Source organism: Salvelinus namaycush, chromosome 21 (assembly GCF_016432855.1).
Source record: "Salvelinus namaycush isolate Seneca chromosome 21, SaNama_1.0, whole genome shotgun sequence".
NCBI classification, from domain to species: domain Eukaryota; kingdom Metazoa; phylum Chordata; class Actinopteri; order Salmoniformes; family Salmonidae; genus Salvelinus; species Salvelinus namaycush.
In genome coordinates, this window is record NC_052327.1 from 28,317,014 (window position 1) to 28,337,996 (window position 20,983).

The 20,983-nt window shown below is 36.4% G+C and overlaps 1 protein-coding gene across 2 annotated transcripts in view; it reads right to left on the reverse strand.

The window, feature by feature from the left end:
- Positions 1-17,075, reverse strand: part of LOC120066267 (chromodomain-helicase-DNA-binding protein 2-like) — a 38,992-nt gene extending 21,917 nt beyond the window's left edge. Inside the window, exons 1-9 of one of the 2 annotated variants that reach the window (XM_039017522.1) lie at positions 16,885-17,075; positions 13,584-13,647; positions 13,377-13,436; positions 11,709-11,761; positions 7,207-8,983; positions 6,752-6,862; positions 1,529-1,754; positions 1,227-1,313; positions 936-997 (exon numbers count right to left, since the gene is read on the reverse strand). In XM_039017522.1, the coding sequence (XP_038873450.1) occupies positions 936-997; positions 1,227-1,313; positions 1,529-1,754; positions 6,752-6,810 (434 nt within the window). In that variant the 5' untranslated portion in view covers positions 6,811-6,862; positions 7,207-8,983; positions 11,709-11,761; ... (1 more) ...; positions 13,584-13,647; positions 16,885-17,075. Of the gene's footprint in view, positions 1-935; positions 998-1,226; positions 1,314-1,528; positions 1,755-6,751; positions 8,984-11,708; positions 11,762-13,376; positions 13,437-13,583; positions 13,648-16,884 lie in introns of both variants that reach the window. The other variant, XM_039017521.1, reaches the window with a different exon arrangement.
- Positions 17,076-20,983: the final 3,908 nt, after the last annotated feature.

Genomic DNA, 20,983 nt, shown 5'->3' on the forward strand with positions numbered 1-20,983 from the left:
GCTGAGCAAAAAACAAAGCAGAGCTCACGCCTTTCAAGTGACAAAAAAAAATCATTGTTAGTCTAATCATGCAGCCTTACAATGTATTAAAAATCAAACATATAGCCCAACGTTTGTAAAACAACTAAAGGTACATTAATAAATTAAGCATATAGGAGTACCCATTTCTTTGTTAACCGCTCAACACAGAATAGCCATGCACACTCCCTCAAATCGTTTGGAGAAAATGTATATTTTATTCAGCTTTGTTCAATTGTATTCTTCATACAATAAAATAATGCCACGGAATTATAAGCAAATCTTGTCTGCTAAATGAACTAGTGTAGCCCACAGCCATTTGGCATAGCTACATCAGGGCCTAACATAAAGACAACTCAGAGTATGCTATTCTTTTCTTCTGAAATAGACTACATTTTCTTCATATCATGCTTCTTTAGACCTGACTAAAATAAATAATGGATTTATTGAGAAGGTTTAGGCTATTTTACATGGATTTATTAGACTTTTTAAGATGGAAGCCAGGAGATGCTGTATGTGTTTGTTAATTAATGGTCAATTACCATGAGACCGATAGTTATTTGCTTGACAATCACAAGCTGTCCGCCACAGCCCTAGATACTATATATGTTCATGATATCAAACAACAATGTGAGTCAAGACTATTGCAGAGTCTAATTGGATGACAGCAAGTGTATTTTGGGATAGCCAGTAAGGCAAACATATGCTATAGACAACTGACCAGTTCCAATTGCTTTGACGAGTTGGCTACATCATGATTCAAATTATTTCGTGTGTTATTATAAATGGCATAACTTTGAGCAGCATTTGACACAATATAGTACATTTATCTCTTGACATGATAGATTTTAGTTGATAAGAATAATCAAAATACAGAAGAAACTGAAATGAAATAATCAAATAATCTCAATACTCACTCTTTCTTCTTTTGTCGTGTTGCTTTTCTTTGAGGACTTTCACCTTCTGAGTCACTGCTACCCTGCAAATGTGTTGAAATGATTACATCTCAATGAGATATTAGGCTTTGCATTGCTTTGCCGTTAGGGGTTGCAGCTACAGTGAATGAGACACCAATAAATCCACATCATATACACTAGATGATGCAACTTCTGCACGTGCAAACCCCTTTGAGGAAAAAATACATTTTTAGTGGGGTCGGACTTTTAGTACATGGAAGTTTTCAGTATATTTCATGTTGCACTTCTTACCCCGGCTCCAATATTGAGACGAGCAGGTTCTTGCCTACTGCGATTTGATCGCCTGACCCCATAGACATCTGGATGCTCTTCCCACATCTGGAATTAAAAACCAAATTGGATCATTGCATCTTTGCCTCCACTTTCAGTCTCCATCTGAATTGAGGCATTACTCCCTTTCTAAATATGCAGTGTCCATGCATCAACTCTGTTGTGTAATTGATGGTGTATAATATATTTGTTTCCAAAACTTCAAGGGCCTTTCAGCCCTACATAATACAACCAGTTTGGAGTACAGGCTCTGCTTTGTTTACCTTCTTTACATCTGCCAGATTGTCTTTCTTTTTAACTGGTGGTTTGTCGTTGACCTCTGCTGAGGCTTGCTGGGATTCACTCTGAGACCCAGACTGGCTCCCAGATTCAGAGGAACTGTTGGACTTTCCAGAGTGGTGCGATCTTCTCCTTTCCCTGCCCTGTTCACTCTCCGACTGACTCCCAGACTCCGACCCAGAGTGGTTTGATTCTTCAGAGGCCGAATTGCTATAGTATCAAAAATGTGGAGTTCGTGTAAATAAAACATTCCTGCACTACTTTTACTAAAAATAAATTATATATTCAATTATCTGGCAGCAGCTCTGATGGACATTCCAGCTGTGTAATGATCATGCTTATTAATCAGCTTCTTGATATGCCACACCTGTCAGGTGGATGGATTATCTTGTCAAATTAGAAATGTTCACTAACTAGATGTAAACAAATTTGTGCACAATGAGAAAAATAAGCTTTTTGTGTGTATGGAAAAATTGTGGGATCTTTTATTTAATCTCATGAAACACATTGGACCAACACTTGGTGCACGAATATTTTTGTTCAGTATCACCCTTTTATAGTGCTGGATTTTAATTTGGGAAGCTATACAATCATTGCCTTTTCAATAAAAAGCCAATTTTATGAACAGTTTCTCCGACCTCCCACCTATTGTCAAACACTGATTTGGTTCAACAAATTAAGATTAGGATCACTTTATTAATCCAATTTTACACAAGGTCTGCTGGAAATTTGACTCCCGCTTCATCCCAACCCCTATGAAAGACACACATACAGGTTGGCGAGGTCAGAGCAGGGGGCTGCCACACTGGGTACCCATGGAGCAGTTGTGGTGGGTTAAGTGCCTTGCTCAAGAGCACAACAGCAGGCAATGGAATCTAGGTTTAATATGTAAGAAATGTTAACCTAGGCCAGGGATATTCAACTATTACCCTACGAGATACAAAGCCTGCTGGTTGTCTGTTCTACCTGATTATAAACAGCACCCACCTGGTGTCCAGGGTCTAAATCAGTCCCTGATTAGAGGGGAACAATGAAAAAAACAGAGTGGAACCTGAGTTCGAGGTACAGAGTTGAGTTAGCGGGACCTTGGCCTATACCACAAAGTAGAAAAAGCTGCCGAATGTGTAACATGTTAAATAGAGAGTATAGAGTTCCTGTAGTACTGAAAATACTACACAACACTAATGCCTTTAGTGGAGAGGAAACCGAAGACTCATATCACCATAGTGTGCTCAGATTAACTTTGTCATAAACCCATTCTCTCCACCTCAAACCAATCCTCTTACACTGATCTTTAAAAACACTTAAACCCATGCAAGAGAGCCTGCTGGAAGTCACCTAGAACAGTGGTTCTCAATCTGGTGTGCATATTATTATTGTCATGCTGAAAGACCTTTCCACAATATTTAAAAGTTTCCTGCACTAAAATTATCGTTGCATTCATTCAATACCTAAAATGGCCTACAAACTTTCACAAACAACCATAACCGGTTGTAAAACAGTAGAGGGGGCAAAATAAGTCCTGTTTGCCAATGCCACACGAGGGCTGCGATCAGCATGTTTTTACGTTCAGGGACGTTCAATTTCAGAATTGGTGCTGTACTTTACGACCAGTTGAAAAACGGGGCGGGGTTGTGGTTTGGGGAACGCTGTCAGCATGGCCACTCCCCTTTAAATACATCACTCATTACTTCAAGCCACACCCACCAAACGGGAGCAAACGTACCTCAAAAGCCTGTTGAAGACCGTTTTGGCAAACGTGTCGTTCAGTACAAACCGTTCAGCAAACATTCAAGCAAACTGAACGCACCTCAGTACACAGGGCCGACAGTGACTCAACCAAACATGAAGCACCTACTGAGCTTCTGTCAAACAACCAATTATAACATCTAGATCTGAAATAATATTCACCTCAAGAGCACATCACAACCTATATAATTTGTCAACGCAAACATAATTTAACTAATGTATGTAAACAATGACAAAACCAGGCCCTGATTCATTGAAAACACTCCACATTATTAGTGATCTAACCAAATATTCCATATTCATACTGTACTTTAGCTTGAAAATGTTGCATGCAACTAAAAAAGATTATTCAATTTAAATTGAATTTAATAAGGAAACCAGAACAAATCACTGCAACATGTATTTATTTAACTGTAATTCTTACATCATAAACACAGCAAATTACACAAGGGAGTAAACCAGTCTATGCCCCACATTGCATTAGTTAAAATTGCCATGTTGGAATGTGCAGTACCCTGAACAGACTATAGGGGATACCTAATTCCAGATCAAATCCAGTCAAGACGACCTTGAATGGTTCAGACATGGAGTCGGCTGCTAGAATAGAACGAAGCAAAACAATTTCTTCATTTGAAGCAATGGTTTAATACCATTGTTTAATCACTTATGATACATAATCACTGTATTTATATGAATACAATTAATAACTACAGGGTAAATTGGGAAAGCCTATAATTATTATTATATATCTTATTAATAATGAAATGTTTATATAAACATTCAGATAAGAAAAAAATGAGGGGAAAGATTTGAATAAGTTCTTATTGTGATATCAAAAGGTATTGGATTGTGATATTAAAAAGGTATTGTAATGTATCCACCACTCAGTCACCCAGCAACAAATGCTCAAACCCCTTCCTCTAGTGAGAATGCAGCTGCTGCTGACCAAGCAAGCGCATGAGTGGGTGACTCCCTCCATTTAGTGAGGTCAGACATGGACGGGACAAAAAATGTAACTGAACTACTACAGGCTGGTGGGTTGCTAGGTGAGGAATGAGCCAATCCCAGCTCAAAAGACAAGCCTCTGACCTTTGAAACACTTCCTGTTCCCCGTTCCTGTAGTTCTGAGCATACAGTTCTAATGCAGAAAGTCATAGTCTATGCAGCACAAAGCAAGAGCCATTTTGTGACTTAAAAGTGAACTCTACTTCATGCAACGCATTTTAAAAGAACATTTAAAAAAGTGATCTGCTTTCACAGTGGATCTTGCTTCTATGTGCTTGAAAATAATCTTCTATCAGGACAAGAGCAGTCAAAAGTGTGGTAGATTAGGGTTTTTGAGGACAGACGAACTGTGCATGTTACTAAAATGGCTGCCAAAAGAACAGCAAATGCACTTGCACAGCATTTCTTGGTTGACAGCATGTTTTCATGTCATGTTTTTCTGACCCATTATCAATTACATTCAGGACTAGGGGCAGTTAGCTGAAAAGTTTGCATTTGACAAAATCTATAACAAATGCAATGCTTATCTCTTGAGCAACCCAACCAGGCCTGTAGTTGAAGCATTCACGTAAGCCTATAGTTGTAGTAGATGTCAGTGACATCTGACAAGTTACAAAAACTGTCCCAAATGTCAAACTTTAGGCTATGTAATAGATGGCAAATATGAGGTTGGCCCTATTAGGCTTTAATTATGATATGCAGTCAACAATTATACAATGGCCTACATATGACATTAGTAACTTCCATGACTTAAGTCTAAAACTATCATTGGTAGACCAGAGGTGTGAGCAATGTGCACTTACCATCCCCCAGAGTTTGAACTTATTTAAATATAATGGAAAACTATATTGTCAGATCTCATGTCAAACTCAAGACTACCATTAGATTATACAAGTAAGAATGATTATTTGACAGTACAAACATGACTATCTCCAACATGGCCTCAAAATAAACTGAGCACATGAGGTCCTTTAATTAAGATGTAGCACTTTTTTATTGATGATGAAATTACATTGTTTTGTGTTCCTTCTGTTTTCCAAACCTGAGAGATAATACATTTCAAACATTTGAATCCCAACTTTAGATTATACCTTTATCTGTAAAATAAAATAAATTGTAAAGTCTGTGAGACCATGAAAATATCTGGAAAACATGATGTTTACCATCGTGGCACTTAGGCTAATAGATGTTCAATGGTATCAGAAGCTAAGAGGAACTCATAATCACCAACACAGTTGATGAAAACTAGTGCACAAGCACAGTTGAATTAAAGGGTTATTGAGCATTGAGGACATCACTCAATTTAAATCAGAATAAGCTGTCCTATAAAATCTAAAATGTAGTTGGAGCATTGCCACATAGTTGATATTCTATTCATAGTCAACATAACAAATAAATTAGTGAACACCTAAGGTGTGCAAAATTGAACATGTCAATGGTTAGTCAGATGTGTGCATGTGATGATCCCTTCAGAAAAATAGAGATTCATTGATGCCAATAACCCCACTGAAATTGTTCTCTGAATTAAATGGGAAAACGCATCAATAACATTGTTTCCCCATATAAGTTAACGTGAATACATACTTTCAGTATAAACCTAATCGAATAACTATTTGAAACAGCTATACATAACAAACATGTTGTAAAAGTGAAATAAAACGTTAAATGTACAAGAGGACTGACTATCAGTGAAACTAATATTGAGCTTCCCTTTCTTGCTGAAATACACATGAAGTAAGTTCTGAGAACAAGATATCCAGGAGGTAAATAGATCAACAGGCCAAATAGAAACTAAAATATTGTGAACATTCAGTCAAAAGTGATTGTATGGCCTACTATACATTAAACAGTTCTCATTAAAACACAGAATAGTTTATGATTTAGGCTACCAAAATGTCTAAGTTAACATTTGTTTTAGTAGTCAACTGTTTCAAATTAAGACATAGGTATCTTTAAAACTTAAACTGCATAACGTTAGTTGTCAATGCAGATGAAACAAATGATAATGGCATTAGATATTAATTTGAATATTTCCCCTCAGCCCCATATGTTTACATTAGTAAATTAGAGGTTTCAAATGTTTAAAAAAGAATAAGCATTGTATGTTCAAATGGTGCAATGCAGTATCGACTAATAAGACAAGGTCATATTACATTGTAACGATGGAACACATATTGACATCATGCATTTGTTCTTGGGGAAGCAGCCATAAACTTCTAGTTTGTATACATGTGGGTAAAGATGTAATTCAAAGAGCCTGAAAGTTCAGTCTTTAGTGTAACAAATGCTAAGAAAAATTAGGGTGTGGCTATTAAAAACCAAGGTCATTGATTTGAAACTGGTACATATCGGGAAAACTTAAGTAGCAAATATGTTCACAGGTGATCAACCATGCTTGTCAAGGTAAACAATCAAGACAGATGTCAAAAAAGTGAAAATATAGAAGATCGTACCTTGATGCGTTGCTTTGAGTCGAACATTCATCTTCTTGCTTTTTATTCTTATTCTTCATCGTCGTTTATCTTGAAAACGTTTGATTTGATGATCTTATGTCCTGGTATTGACTGTCAAAAGTTAGAGGGATGGACTATCATAAAACTCCCATAAGATTGTTTTTGCTCAGAGGACAGTAAAAACCTTGACGTTATGAAATAACAGACATCAGCATTGTGTCTGACGTTTAAAACTGGCATTATTTATATTAATATATACATTATCGATGAATAAATGACAACTGATGACATCCTGTGATTTAAAAAAAAAGCCAAGTGTTGAGTGTATTTCAATTAGATTCACCGATCGAGCCACATGCACAAATTCTAACTGCGTCACCAGACAAAGGACGACTAAAATGTGATAAATGAAAAGACAATCGATTGTAGGTAGGTATTATAAAACGTCAACATACCTATTCCATGTACAGGAAGGTATAATGAAGTTAGATTTACATCCGCAAAAGCACAGACTTTAATACTTATGACATTAAAATAAAAATAAATGCCATTTAAAAAGGTTGAATGAAAATAAACAGGCACAAAAAAACTAAATGTTGATAATAGGATAATGAAACCTCACAAAAGTGATAGTGAGACGAAATGCCAAAGCTCTTCACAGAGCACACTAAAAATGGAGGGGCGCCATGGCTGCCAAACCTAGGCAGAGAAAACAACGACTCGCGCATACACGCTGCAAAACTGATCTACACGACGAAAAACGCATTAAATACCGCAGAAAACCTAATTCACTGTTCACTATAGTAACAAGTTTTCTTTTAAGTAAAACAAATATTAATAGAGCGTCATATTCCAGCTTGATTTCATGAAAAAGAAAAGGTCTGACGAAAGCCCAGTTAATTGTTCCCCTTCCCAAGGCTCATCCGCCATCTAGAGCTCCTTCCTAGCTCTGAAAGCTTTGCCTTTGATTGACGTTATTTCCATTTACCCCACACTCAGGTGATGTCCAAAAGTCCCACCCCCTTCATTTTGTATAAAAACGGCAAAACTATATTACATTTTTATATTAAAAAAATAAAGTTTCTTCACTTCAAGAGGATATCCTTTGCCAAAGTTAGATACATATTGAAACAAAAGATGGGTTTGAAGTTGAACAATAATATTTAAACAATATTTAAAACACTGAGACCCATCACTTCCTGTTCAGACAGGAAATAAGACTTCAGGAGCCATTTTAGACTCAAAGAACCTTGGACACCATTTCAGTTCTTGCCAAAAGCTCTGTTTTAACTCTTTGTATTATGTAGAGCTGCAGTGTATAACTTTTATTGGTTTAATTAATAGTCTGGATTAGCCAACTACTTCACCATGGACTGCATAAATCACAATAAGCCATACGCTTTAACTTGACTTCAGTAAAAAAAAAAATGCTAATCACGCAAAATCAGATTTTGTGGACAGAAGTCCTACCTAAAGTGTATAAATGGTACCAAAAGTGTATGATGTAATTAACTTGAAAGGAAATGATCCCACCAGGGATGTAGTGGTACACAAAGGTAGGTTGCTAAGTATTGCTCGAGATGGAGACAAGTAAAGTAAACACTTAATCAAAAAACTTTAGCGTAATAGGTGTGTGAAGATTCCCAAAATAAAAAGTTGCGTAAACTGTGTTACTTGCGTTTACCTTCTACTACATCCCTCGATCCTACGTAAAGGTAGTAATTACTAGCTAGCACTATTTATGTAATTTAACATTGTATTCCTTCCACTAACTGGATGCATTCAGAAGCCCCTTAAAATACCAGACACGTCATTACATTTTTGTGAAATTGATTCGAAGTTTGTACTTAGAATTTCCACATTTAGCAAATAGACAATATAGTCTGGTAACAATCTTGGGTAGCATATTGACCAATGAAAGAGTCAGAATAGTGAAAAAACATTGTTTTATTTAATATAAATAACAGCGCATTAAGAAATCACAGAAGTAGAAAAGTACTCTGTAATTGAATGCAGTAAAAGCAACTATTACAATAGCCTATTCAAACAACTGAGTCCAAAGAATCCCCAGCACAAGAGTCCATGTGAAAGTTTAAGTAATTCTAATTGACACAGTCAAATAAAATCCAGAAAAATCCAAGCAGTTAGCTTTTCAAAAATCCAATTAGCTCCCAAATCCCAGTCGCCATCTTGATGACAAAGCAGTTGTCGCCACTTCCCGTAGAATTGGGTCTTTAATGGAATTAAGAAAAAAGAAGAAATGAGTAAAAAAAAATATATATATTACATTTAATTAATAATTAAATATTGTCCAAACCCATCAGTTGGATTTTTTGGGGGCCAAAATAGCATCAATAACTCCACAAAATATTCAAATTCTGAATAGCTAGCTAAAAGTCAAGTTGGTAATGAAACCCAGAAGTTTAAAATGTCTGTATTACTGCAGTATGCGGTGACAAATATCGCAACTCGAATCAATGAAAAAAAAATATTATAATAATAAAAATATAAAAATATAAGAGCATTAAGGGCTGAATCCTTACTCCCCATACATATAACATGTAATTTGCAAACAGATTGGTCAAAATATAAATATTTCAGAATTGTGACCTATTCGCCCAAATGGCATTGTGTGCCTTTTATCGCTTTTAAAACACCAACAGAGATGCTCATGCTTTTCAAACATGAACCTAAGACAATAAAGTGAATAAATATATGGAATACTAAAAGTAATGCAAGTGTTCTAGTAGGAAACTCAAAACTTTCTGAACTGGGAAACTCGGGAGTACAACGACTATTTCCTACTTGGGAGCTTGTTGTGATCGGTTTTGGATGTCGGAAACTCGTAATTACGGTGATTCCGGGAGCTTTACAGAAATATCCCAAAGTTTCCGATAATTCCGAGAGCACATGAACGCAGCATTATGCAATTTAATAGCAACCATTCAACACATTTTAGAGTTGAATAATTGGAAACAACAAAAGACAAAACAGGAAATGCAACAAAATTGCATGCACAAGTAAAAGCTAAGCAAATGGAATGTTCTAACACATCTGTTAATTGAAACATTTCACCGTTCACTATAAGTTATGTGAATGTGGATCATGTAAATTAGTTATTTCTCAAAATTATCAGAAAAACTAATTATGCCATATTTTGTGATCTACTTCTGGGATTGCACCATGCTCTTTAGATGTTACCAATTTATTTGATAACATTAACTTGATACGGTTTATTATTATTTTGCTGTCAGGCTAGGCAAAACTACTTAAACTGTCCATTAGGGGGTACACCAGAATCACATTGAGCACACGTTGGCATGAGTAAATCTCATAATCCTGCAAAGTTCCCTTTCTAACACTTTTGGACAACTGACATTGCTGAACCATTACGGTTGTATCTAAACTATTGCAGCTTGATTTGTAAACAAAACACAAAACTACAACAATAGTAATCATGGATGAGCTAAACTGCACAAAATATGCTAAATGTGCTTCCTCTGCATGCACCCTGCCTCCAAAATTTCCAAACATGACCAGCAGAGATTCACCAAGGAAGAGATGAAAAATCAGCATGTGGTATGAGAAAAAGAAAAAAAAATTCTCAAAATGGATTACACATTCATATGAATCAAGAAAAACAAGGGGCAGGTTCCGACCCAAGATGTCAGTTCTTGACCAGCAGGTGACAACACAGTTAGTTTTTGGAGGATCCTGCCAAGAAAACTGAATTCTTACAACGAAAAGTATAAGGACATATCTCTTTAGTTTCCGTTGGACATTTAGTTTGACGTTATCATTCGGCGGACAGTGGGGCCATGCACAGAAATCCATTAGTAGAGGTGGGTTGGGTCTAATTAATACAGGGTTAGTCCCCGTTTCATATTTTACTAAAGAAAAGAGACTGGATTTTTTTATTTAACTAGGCAAGTCAGTTAAGAACAAATTCTTATTTACAATGACAGCCTACCAGGGAACAGTGCCCCTGATCTGCCTTGTTTTTACCTTGACAGCTCGGTGATTCGATCCAGCAACCTTTCGGTTACTGGCCCAATACTCTAACCACTAGGCTACCTGCCGCCCCAAATGTATCACAGAAGACAGTGTGGCCTAAGTGTGACAGTTTCACTATTTTCTAACATTGTTGGAAAAGTCAATCATAATGGTAGTAGTATCTAGGTTACTTTATTATCCCAGATGAGAAATTGATAGAGTACTATAGAATAATAGTCTATGCATTGTCAGAATACACTGACCTTACCATAGAGATGAAGTGAAAAATATTTTATGATTAAGTTTGTTAAAAGAAAAAGAGACTAATGGATAGATTTGGGCAGTTGTGAATAATCATTGTACATGATGGCCCGGCATATGTCACAGACATGAAAATAATCAAGGAATATTTGAAAGATGGAGGAACTCTTAAAGAACCTATCAAGAATGAATGGAAACGTTCAGCTTCTAGGGAAAATATGCTGCTTCTGGGGGGAGTATGGGCATATTTTATGCAAATGTTTTTAAAAGGGGGAGGAGTAAACTGTCTTGAATTATTGTGATATGATAAGATGCCCTTGTACAAGGCTTCTTATGCTAAAAGTGAGAGATGAGCAACTTTAAACTGATTTAGCTAAAGTGTTCTAACTTTCACTGGAATACACATCTTTCAATAATATTGAAAGATGAGGTACAATTCCATGGTGGGAGATCTCTGTTGATCTCAATTGGTTACAATCATTGCTCTAAATTATATATAACTGGGAACCCTACTCCCATTACCAATAAATAGACCTACCTCTGGATTGTTATTTGTGCTAAAGATCACAACCTTTACTTCAATGTTATGTAACAGAAGTAAAAATGTTTAAGAAATCGATTTAGTACAGTATTGAAAATGTTATAGCAGATATTTGAAGAAACATTCCATTTGTTACAGCACAGATCAAAAGACATGACTTACACATAGCTGTCTTCTTATTTCATTGGGTGGGAATGACAGTTCATGCCTTGATTCTGTTAGGGATAAGAGGTGAAATTAGGTGACCATCAAATACAACAGACCATGAGTTGTGGTCAACTCTGGAGTTAATTCAAAATCTAGGCTTTTACTTGGATTAACTTTATGCAAACCAACGATATGTTCCCCAAAATGTCACCTCTGAAATTATCAGGTTTCTTGGAGCTATGCTGTATACTCCGGTCAAGCCGTGTCAGCTAATAAAAAAAGATTGGTTTTCAACTTTTTATTTATTTATTATTTTACATTTAGATGACTCACCAAGATGAAATTACTAAATTCTGCAACCCCAGTTTACGAGTTGTGACATATTACTTTTCAAACATAATTTAAAGATTGTCATAAAATATATGAATTTTGTGTATTATCAATAATTATGATAAACTTGTATTGTTATGAACAGAATACTAAAATGGCATCTTCTTGATTGTTAATGTAGCTAATTTGACCAACTGTCAACATTAGCAAGCTAGCTACTTTTTTTTGTTTTGCAATTTGAGCTAGCTTATTTGCCAGAATCTTAGTATAAAACTTACTACATTAACTCTTCTCATTCATCCCAACTTCTAAAGAACATCAGGCTTAAGTCATATAGCAACTTCAACAACTTGTAAATACTAGTTTCTAAGGAGCACTTGAACGACTTGAACGGATACTTTTACGATCATACGTTTTAGGCCTAGGCATGATTGATTTGAGCCAGACGAATAGGCATATTTTAAAAATACCTTTAATTTGCAGTGTTCTTTAATTGTCTGAGATCATACATTTACCCATTACCTAGCTAGCTATTTTCCCCTTCTGATGTATGGATGTTAGTTACAGTTCTCCCCAAAAGGATAAACAGCACATTTTGCAAGCAATTAACAGAGACCTTGTGTACTGCAATGTAACCATATGCATCCAGAATCAAATTCCGAAAATAAGTCACAAATCGCAAACGTAACAGGAACCCTCTCAGCTTTGAAGCAGCGTCATGTTAGCATCACAAGCTAAACGTAAGTGAATTGTGTTGCCCTCTTGTGGTCTTAACGAGCATAACACTGCCCGCAAGTGTTCACTTATACGTAAAAAAATATATATATACAAATCCTATTAACTCTTTCTTGATGTATTGTCACGATACCATTATAAGGAAGTAACAACGCAAAGGAAATAAAACATGAAGCAGACTACATTTATTGAGGAAAATGACTGACGTCACCCAGAGTCACATTTGTTTATTTTGCAAGCTATAGAACACAATATTTGACAAAAAAAGGTTTTTAAAGACCTTAGAGTTAAGTCTGCTTTGTGTTTTCATTTTTGCCAAGGAAAATCAGGTATTGTAGTATCACGATACTGGTATCGTGACAGTACTTTCTTGTGTTTATTTTGTTCTTCTTTCAAGTATTGAACGGGCGCAGACTAATGCCAAGTGTGTACATAATGCAATTTTTTTGTTACAATGTACTAGTTTTAGGATACAAGGTTTATTAAACACATCCATATCGTCTTTCATATTAAACATTTTATTTCCCTCTTTTTTCCTTAATGTTATTAAAATGTGTCATGCAGTCAGGTTTTATTTTCTGCTCAGTCTTTAATTAAAAGGAAACATTTTATACTTACAAGTCTTGGTCATTCCAATCCCCCTAGTCATAAATTTGGTCGACCATCCGGATGACAAACCTTCAAAAGTACAAATACAAAAGTGAAAACAGGCCAACAGCCCAACCTATTGGTAAGTCTTATATAGCAGTAAGGAGAATCAAACTCGCTTAATTAAACACTCATGGTTAAATGATTAATATTCATAAAATACCCTCACAAACTTACATTTTTTCAAATATCAAAACATTGGTATTCTTCTTTCAGCCCATTTTTCTAACTTCAATGGTTCCTGAAATAAATAAAGTAGGAAAATGGATTATCATAACATGTTAGATTAAAACAATTATATAATGTCACTAAATATGGCAGAATGCCATCCATTTATCTGATAGAGATTCTATACATCTTTACAGAATTGTATATTCAAATATGTTACTACAAACGCTACAGAGGCAACCATTTACATGACTTTAAGCGGGTTAAAAAAAATATCTTACTAATATCTACCCATTAGAGGTCGACCGATTAATCGGAATGGCCGATTAAGAACACATTCTTATTTTCAATGACGGCCTAGGAACGGTGGGTTAACTACCTTGTTCAGGGGCAGAACGACAGATTTTTACCTTGTCAGCTCGGGGATTCAATCTTGCAACCTTACAGTTAACTAGTCCAACGCTCTAACCACCTGCCTCTCATTGCACTCCACGAGGAGCCTGCCTGTTACGCGAATGCAGTAAGAAGCCAAGGTAAGTTGCTAGCTAGCATTAAACTTATCTTATAAAAAACAATCAATCAATCATAATCACTAGTTAACTACACATGGTTGATGATATTACTAGTTTATCTAGCGTGTCCTGCGTTGCATATAATCGATGCGGTGCACATTCGCGAAAAAGGACTCGGTGCTCCAACGTGTACCTAACCATAAACACCAATGCCTTTCTTAAAATCAATACACAGAAGTATATATTTTTAAACCTGCATATTTAGCTATTTAGCAACAGTTTGGGCCGCCTGGCTCGTTGCGAACTAATTTGCCAGAATTTTATGTAATTATGACATAACATTGAAGGTTGTACAATGTAACAGCAATATTTAGACTTAGGGATGCCACCCGTTAGATAAAATACGGAACGGTTCCGTATTTCACTGAAATAATAAACGTTTTGTTTTCGGATTCGACCATACTAATGACCAAATGCACGTATTTCTGTTAGTTATTATGTTATAATTAAGTCTATGATTTGATATTTGATAGAGTAGTCTGACTGAGCGGTGGTAGGCAGCAGCATGCTCGTAAGCATTCATTCAAACAGCACTTTCGTGCGTTTTGCCAGCAGCTCTTCGCTGTGCTTCAAGCATTGAGCTGTTTATGACTTCAAGCCTATCAACTCCCGAGATTAGGCTGGTGTAACCGATGTGAAATGGCTAGCTAGTTAGCGGGGTACACGCTAATAGCGTTTCAAACGTCACTCGCTCTGAGACTTGGAGTAGTTGTTCCCCTTGCTCAAGGGCCGCGGATTTCGTGGAGCGATGGGTAACGATGCTTCGAGGGTGGCTGTTGTCGATGTGTTCCTGGTTTGAGCCCAGGTAGGGGCGAGGAGAGGGACGGAAGCTATACTGTTACACTGGCAATACTAAAGTGCCTATAAGAACATCCAATAGTCAAAGGTATATGAAATACAAATCGTATAGAGAGAAATAGTCCTATAAATACTATATTAACTACAACCTAAAACCTCGGAATATTGAAGTCTCATGTTAAAAAGAACCACCAGCTTTCCTATGTTCTCATGTTCTGAGCAAGGAACTTAAACGTTAGCTTTTTTACACGGCACATATTGCACTTTTACTTTCTTCTCCAACACTTTGTTTTTGCATTATTTAAACCAAATTTAACATGTTTCATTATTTATTTGAGCCTAAATTGATTTTTATTGATGTATTATATTAAGTTAAAATAATTGTTCATTCAGTATTGTTGTAATTGTCATTATTACAAATACATTTTTTAAATGTTTTTGGTTTTAAATCGGCCGATTAATCGGTATCGGCCTTTTTTGGTCCTCCAATAATCGGTATCGGCGTTGAAAAATCATGTTCGGTCGACCTCTACCCATAATTAATTGTTGATATAAAACCATTTGTATTAAGGCAACTGATCTGCATTTACACATTTCAAATGCATGCATGTCAAAGAAATACGATACATTCATCTTGAAAAACATAAATATGCATTGTGGCCATTGATCCAATCACTTGTGTGTGTATCAAAATTGAGACAGTGTAACAATTGTTATTGGAATACTAAGATTAAAATATTTTTTACCAATTTATGACCACCATATAGATAGATGATATCTATATATATTTTTTAAATCTAGTATCTCTAAACAGGAAGATCTTTAGACTTTCTCAGTACCAGAGACCTTTATGTTAAGCTTTAATTAAGGTGATAGCACAGCATCAAGTTGATTACATGAAGTATCTATGAAACAAATCTCATCCTCACTGTATGAACATATTTCAATAATCTGGCCAGGACAGCATTAGCTTTTGTGTCTTGGAAAAGGGTGCATTTCTTAATAATTCCTCTATGAATTGTAATAAAGTGAATAGTTTTGTATTTGTCAAGTGTGAAAAAACCCAACGTTACTCCCAAATCTCATCTTCATAACAGCTAGAAACAATAACCTAAAAACGATGTATGAAATGTTTCCAGTGGCTTTTATTTCCATTCTGTACCACAACGAGTTAAAAGGCAACACCCTATTTTACATTTTCGAAAAATAGCTTATATATGCTCCTCAAGACATGGCAGTTTCATTTGAACATAATAAACCTTTGGTGTTATATGTGTAGAAAGTACATACAGAACATTATCGAACATATTGATTTACATTAATTTTAATTAATTATTAATTGCTGTTAAAATTAGCCAAAATATTACGTTAGGCATAACTACCTGTCTGGAATGTTTTTCAACACGTAACTCCTAAACCTGGCAATAAAGCCTTTTCTAATATATATATATTTTTTATTAATTGTTGTATGGAAAAACATCGACATTCATTCAATATATTATCTCTTGAAACCACAATAAAATGATTCATACTTTCATCTTACTCTCGACCCACTCAAATAAAAAATGTATGTTAAGGTGTACTCAATTAAGTTAAAATTTTCCTCTGTCCATTTCAGACAAGGGCATTTGCCCTTTCAAGGACAAAGCACATTTTAAATGCGTAGGTTCTAGAACTCGAAAGTGTACCCAATCATATATGTTGCTTTATATTTGACTTAGGCTAACACAACACATTTTTCTCTACTCATCCCACGAATTAGAATTTCAACCATACCGACATCCAGTCTGAAAATCGTTTTTCCTTTTCATTCTTGAGAGGGGACCCACCATGGCCATTTTTACAACAGACTGTCGAACCCTCGCTCTTACCACCATATTGCCACATCTTCTAACCGCGCCTTTACAGGGGAAAACTATGTTTTTCTTTCAGATACGTACCCATATGTGAGACGGGCGCTATCCATTGTCTTCTACCTGCGCGGCCGCCGCATTTCTTGCTGATTTTCGTATTTTATCGGGATCTTCTCCCTGACAGTTGTGCTTCTCTCTGCCATGCTGTGCTGTGCTGAAGGCTCGTCTCTTCGGTCTGTCCTTCTCACTACGTCTGCCTGAACTGTTATCCTGTTCAATACAGCTCTGCCCCCTCTTTTTCAACATAAGCGCATACAACTTCCTCTGAAACACACCAGCATCCTGGGTAGCAGAGCCTCTACGCGGAAGGTTTACATTATTACAATTAATCTATTAATTGAAGTCAGTATGCAACAGTTTTGAAATGTATCTAATGTTAGTTACAAGGAGGAAGGATACATTGTTGTAAGATTCCCCTACATTACCCAAATATGTATTCTCAGAGGGTTATTTATGTATGTTATGCATTTAAATACACATTTTGTGTGCCTCCTAAGAAATGTGTTGATGAATACCATTTAAAGGCAAGATGTAAACAAACTTCAGTAGTGAAATAATTTGTAGTTTTGAATATCAAACACACAGTTTTGTTTTAATTCCTCCTGTCCTGTATATTTCACTAAACATTTCAGTAGACACTTATTACATCACGTGTTGCATAGCCTTATATTCACATCAATAATTATTGAACAGTGTACATATACATATATATATATAGATGTCAAAATATACCAGTGTCAACTAATGTAGACTCAACAGGGAGTTCAACAAATGAACTGCTATCACATTTGTAATTGTTAACCAAAGATGGTGAGATACAATTGCTAATATTGATAATGACTTGTATTGATATCACCAATAATATGCATTGACCAGGTAATAATCACTTGCATACAGATATAATTGAAGAATTCATGGATAGACTAACTGCATTGCTTTGCAAGAAGCAGCAATAACATAAACGCCATTTTGAATGTCCATTTCAGTGTTTAGTCCTTGGTACTCCACCCCCATCACCAACCAATAAGATAAAAGCCAGAATAGCTCTTGCTGTTTTGCAGTGGAAGATTTTCTTTAAAAAGAACCACAGCCTAGCAACAAGCGCTGTAAGCCCTCCCTGTTTGGGAGGATCACTGATCTCGCCAGACTGAATAACCCCCAAAAAACATGGTGCAAATCATGCTTTATACTATTAGATAGTGATCATCCCAAAGAGAGGAGGAGGAGACAGGGTGTGCAGGTCAATAGTATTGTAATCAGACCAGAATCGTCTTTGCACTGGAAAAACAAAAGGGTGCCAGATGAGCTTGAGGTAGAAGTTACATGTCGCTACAGATCTTGGATCAGATTACCCTACCAAACCCTAACCTTAATAACTAGGGGAAGAACAATCAGATCCTGTATCAGTGGTTAAGGGCAGTAGCGGTGCGTTGGTGAAATCACTTGGGAAGCCAGAAAAAAAGGCATATTACAACCTATGGGTTGCAATAATTGCATTGTTTGCTCTATAACCTGGTAATTCATATGCCTTGCGACCATGATTTTTAAGTGATAATGCCAGAGAAGCCGGGGTTTGGAGGATATATTGGCACAGGTGTTGTTAGGCCCAAGACGAAGTTGGCTACGAGGACATTATCACTTTTATACAACGGGTTACCAACATATTCTAATAACGATTTACATATTTTCAAGAAAAACATTATTTTTATTCATTCTATTTCATCCTTACACAAGATATAGTCTCGACACAAATCTAGAGTTACTACCCAAGCCGGCTGGTCGTTCGTTCTATCGGTTCAGTTGCCAGAGACACGACCCAGTATTTTTGTCCTGCATCTATGGACGCAACCCTGTCATTCGTTCTAAATGTTCTATTGCCATACTGGCTGGCAACAATCGTATCCCTTGCTTGCTAGCTAGCCAACCAACAGTGCAGCCAAAATAACAACAAAGTAGCTGCATTTGCATAAGGTGTTTTCTAGTGACATTTATTTGGATACATCCATAACAATCAGCTAATGAGGCGCTATTTCACCTGGCATAGAAAATGTGTTTTCTCGTCAGGACACTGTTGTTTAGAGGAGCTAGCCGACAACACAGCTAACACAATCACTTCTGAAACTGGAAAGACTGCAAACTAGCTGCACTTTGTTTAGTTTGATCTGTTTTCTATTGATATTTCTTTGTATATATCCATAAAAATTGATGCTGATTCATGATTTTGACTGGCTGAGAAAAGCTGCCTGCCTGTCTCATCCCAACTACCCACATTTTCACTACTATTCGACAGCTGGAGATCGAATTTGAATATTGAAACAATGTTGCAAATGTCAGAGAGACATACAGCAAGGTTTATACAAATCTCCGCTGTTGAAAACTAAATGTTAGTCTAAAAGAAATGTGAGATAATATCTAGATGCTTTTTATAGTGGCGATCAAGTTTATAAATTGCCTGGCTGAGCTTATGACACAGTGGATTGGCAGACAAATGGAACAGAGTAAATAGGCATTTTGATGTCATAGATTTAGCCAGAGGTAATGTGGTTTAACCAATCAGCATCAGACACACCCGTTGTATAAATAGGCCTAAAGGCCGAGACAATAAGACGACAGTGGCAGAATAAATTCAACCACACCTTTGTTTTATAACAAATCGGATAGCAACCTCTGTCCGGTTTAGTTCACAAAGCATATTGCATGTAACAGACAGTTAAATGACATACAGCATGGTCAAGCAAATGTTTCTGACATTTTCGGACCACAAAACAAGTATTGATTTAGAACCACAGAGTTACCGCAAGTCGCAAAAAAAAACAAGAGCAAGAAAACAGGAGCTGCCTCCACTATTCCAGCATAATTTCAACATCATTAAACCACCTCTGCTTAGTCTAATACAGTGACAAGTAAAAGATAGCAAAAACAATTTAGTCCAATCAACATAAGCTAAATATGATGTGGCTGAGGTTCTGACTTCTGTGTGCATGCCAGGGGCAGAGCAATGGATGAATTAATGGATGGATCAGAATGGCTGTTATATTCATTAGCGAGTACAGAGAATTAAGTAAAATCACAAGTCCAAATCCCTATCTCCATTCATGGTTAATTTAGGAAAGGGCCAATTTTAGCTAGCTAGCTAGCCACCAGAGGGCAACAACACAACGAGATGCTACAATTCAAGTTGTTTCTGTCAATTGACTTATGCTCTCAAACTCTCTAAGTTGGCTTCCCTTGACACTTTTTTGGTGCACCAGGACCATTCACAGTGAGCTAGCTCAGTTTAGCTCAACGATGATTGGCACATTTTTTATACTTTTGTTAATCAAGGGAGGCCAATTGCTCACTGGCTTCCCTTGTATTCCATTCAATGCTACGGTCGGCAACAATGTCATACTCGTTTGGACCAGACACCATCAGATAGATGACCTACACGTAGAGAGACAGAGGGGCGCTGTTTCACTCGCTCGGATGCTTTCTCCGGTGAGATACATTCAGCCTCTTGGGAATTGAAGGAAAATTATGAAACACAGAGAGACGAAAGATAAATTATTTTATTCGTTTTTTTTGGGAAGCCTGGCTTCTCTTGACATCTATGAATACACACCACTGGTTAGGGGTCAGCTCTACTGCTGAAATCTAGAAAGACACTGCACATTGTAATGGTCAGAGGAGATATGAATGCAACATTGATCAAACTTGTTTTGTTAGACATTACAAAATATAGCTTACATTTTTTACAGTGGCCTATAAAATCATGATGGTACCTGATTACAAGTGCTTGTTCACACATGCTTTAGAAATAAATAATTGCTCGTCAATATGCCTATTTACGTAGATTTTGATTATTTTAACTGCTATGCTTGTCTTGTATTAGACTGAAAGACTAGGCCCCAGTTCCCTGTCAGTTGTTGTTGCTGAAGCCCTCATTAACTGGTTTGAATACCAGGTGTCCAGGAAACAGTAACCAGATTTATTAGTTTTCGGCCTTGGTGTCCGACTTAGAATTAATTCCAAACGGACAGCAGATCTGATAAAAACAAATATGCAGACATTTTATTTTGATAAAACCAATAGTGTCAAACAAAGCTGCATTATATTTCTGTAAAATTCAGAAATAGATCTAAAAGCA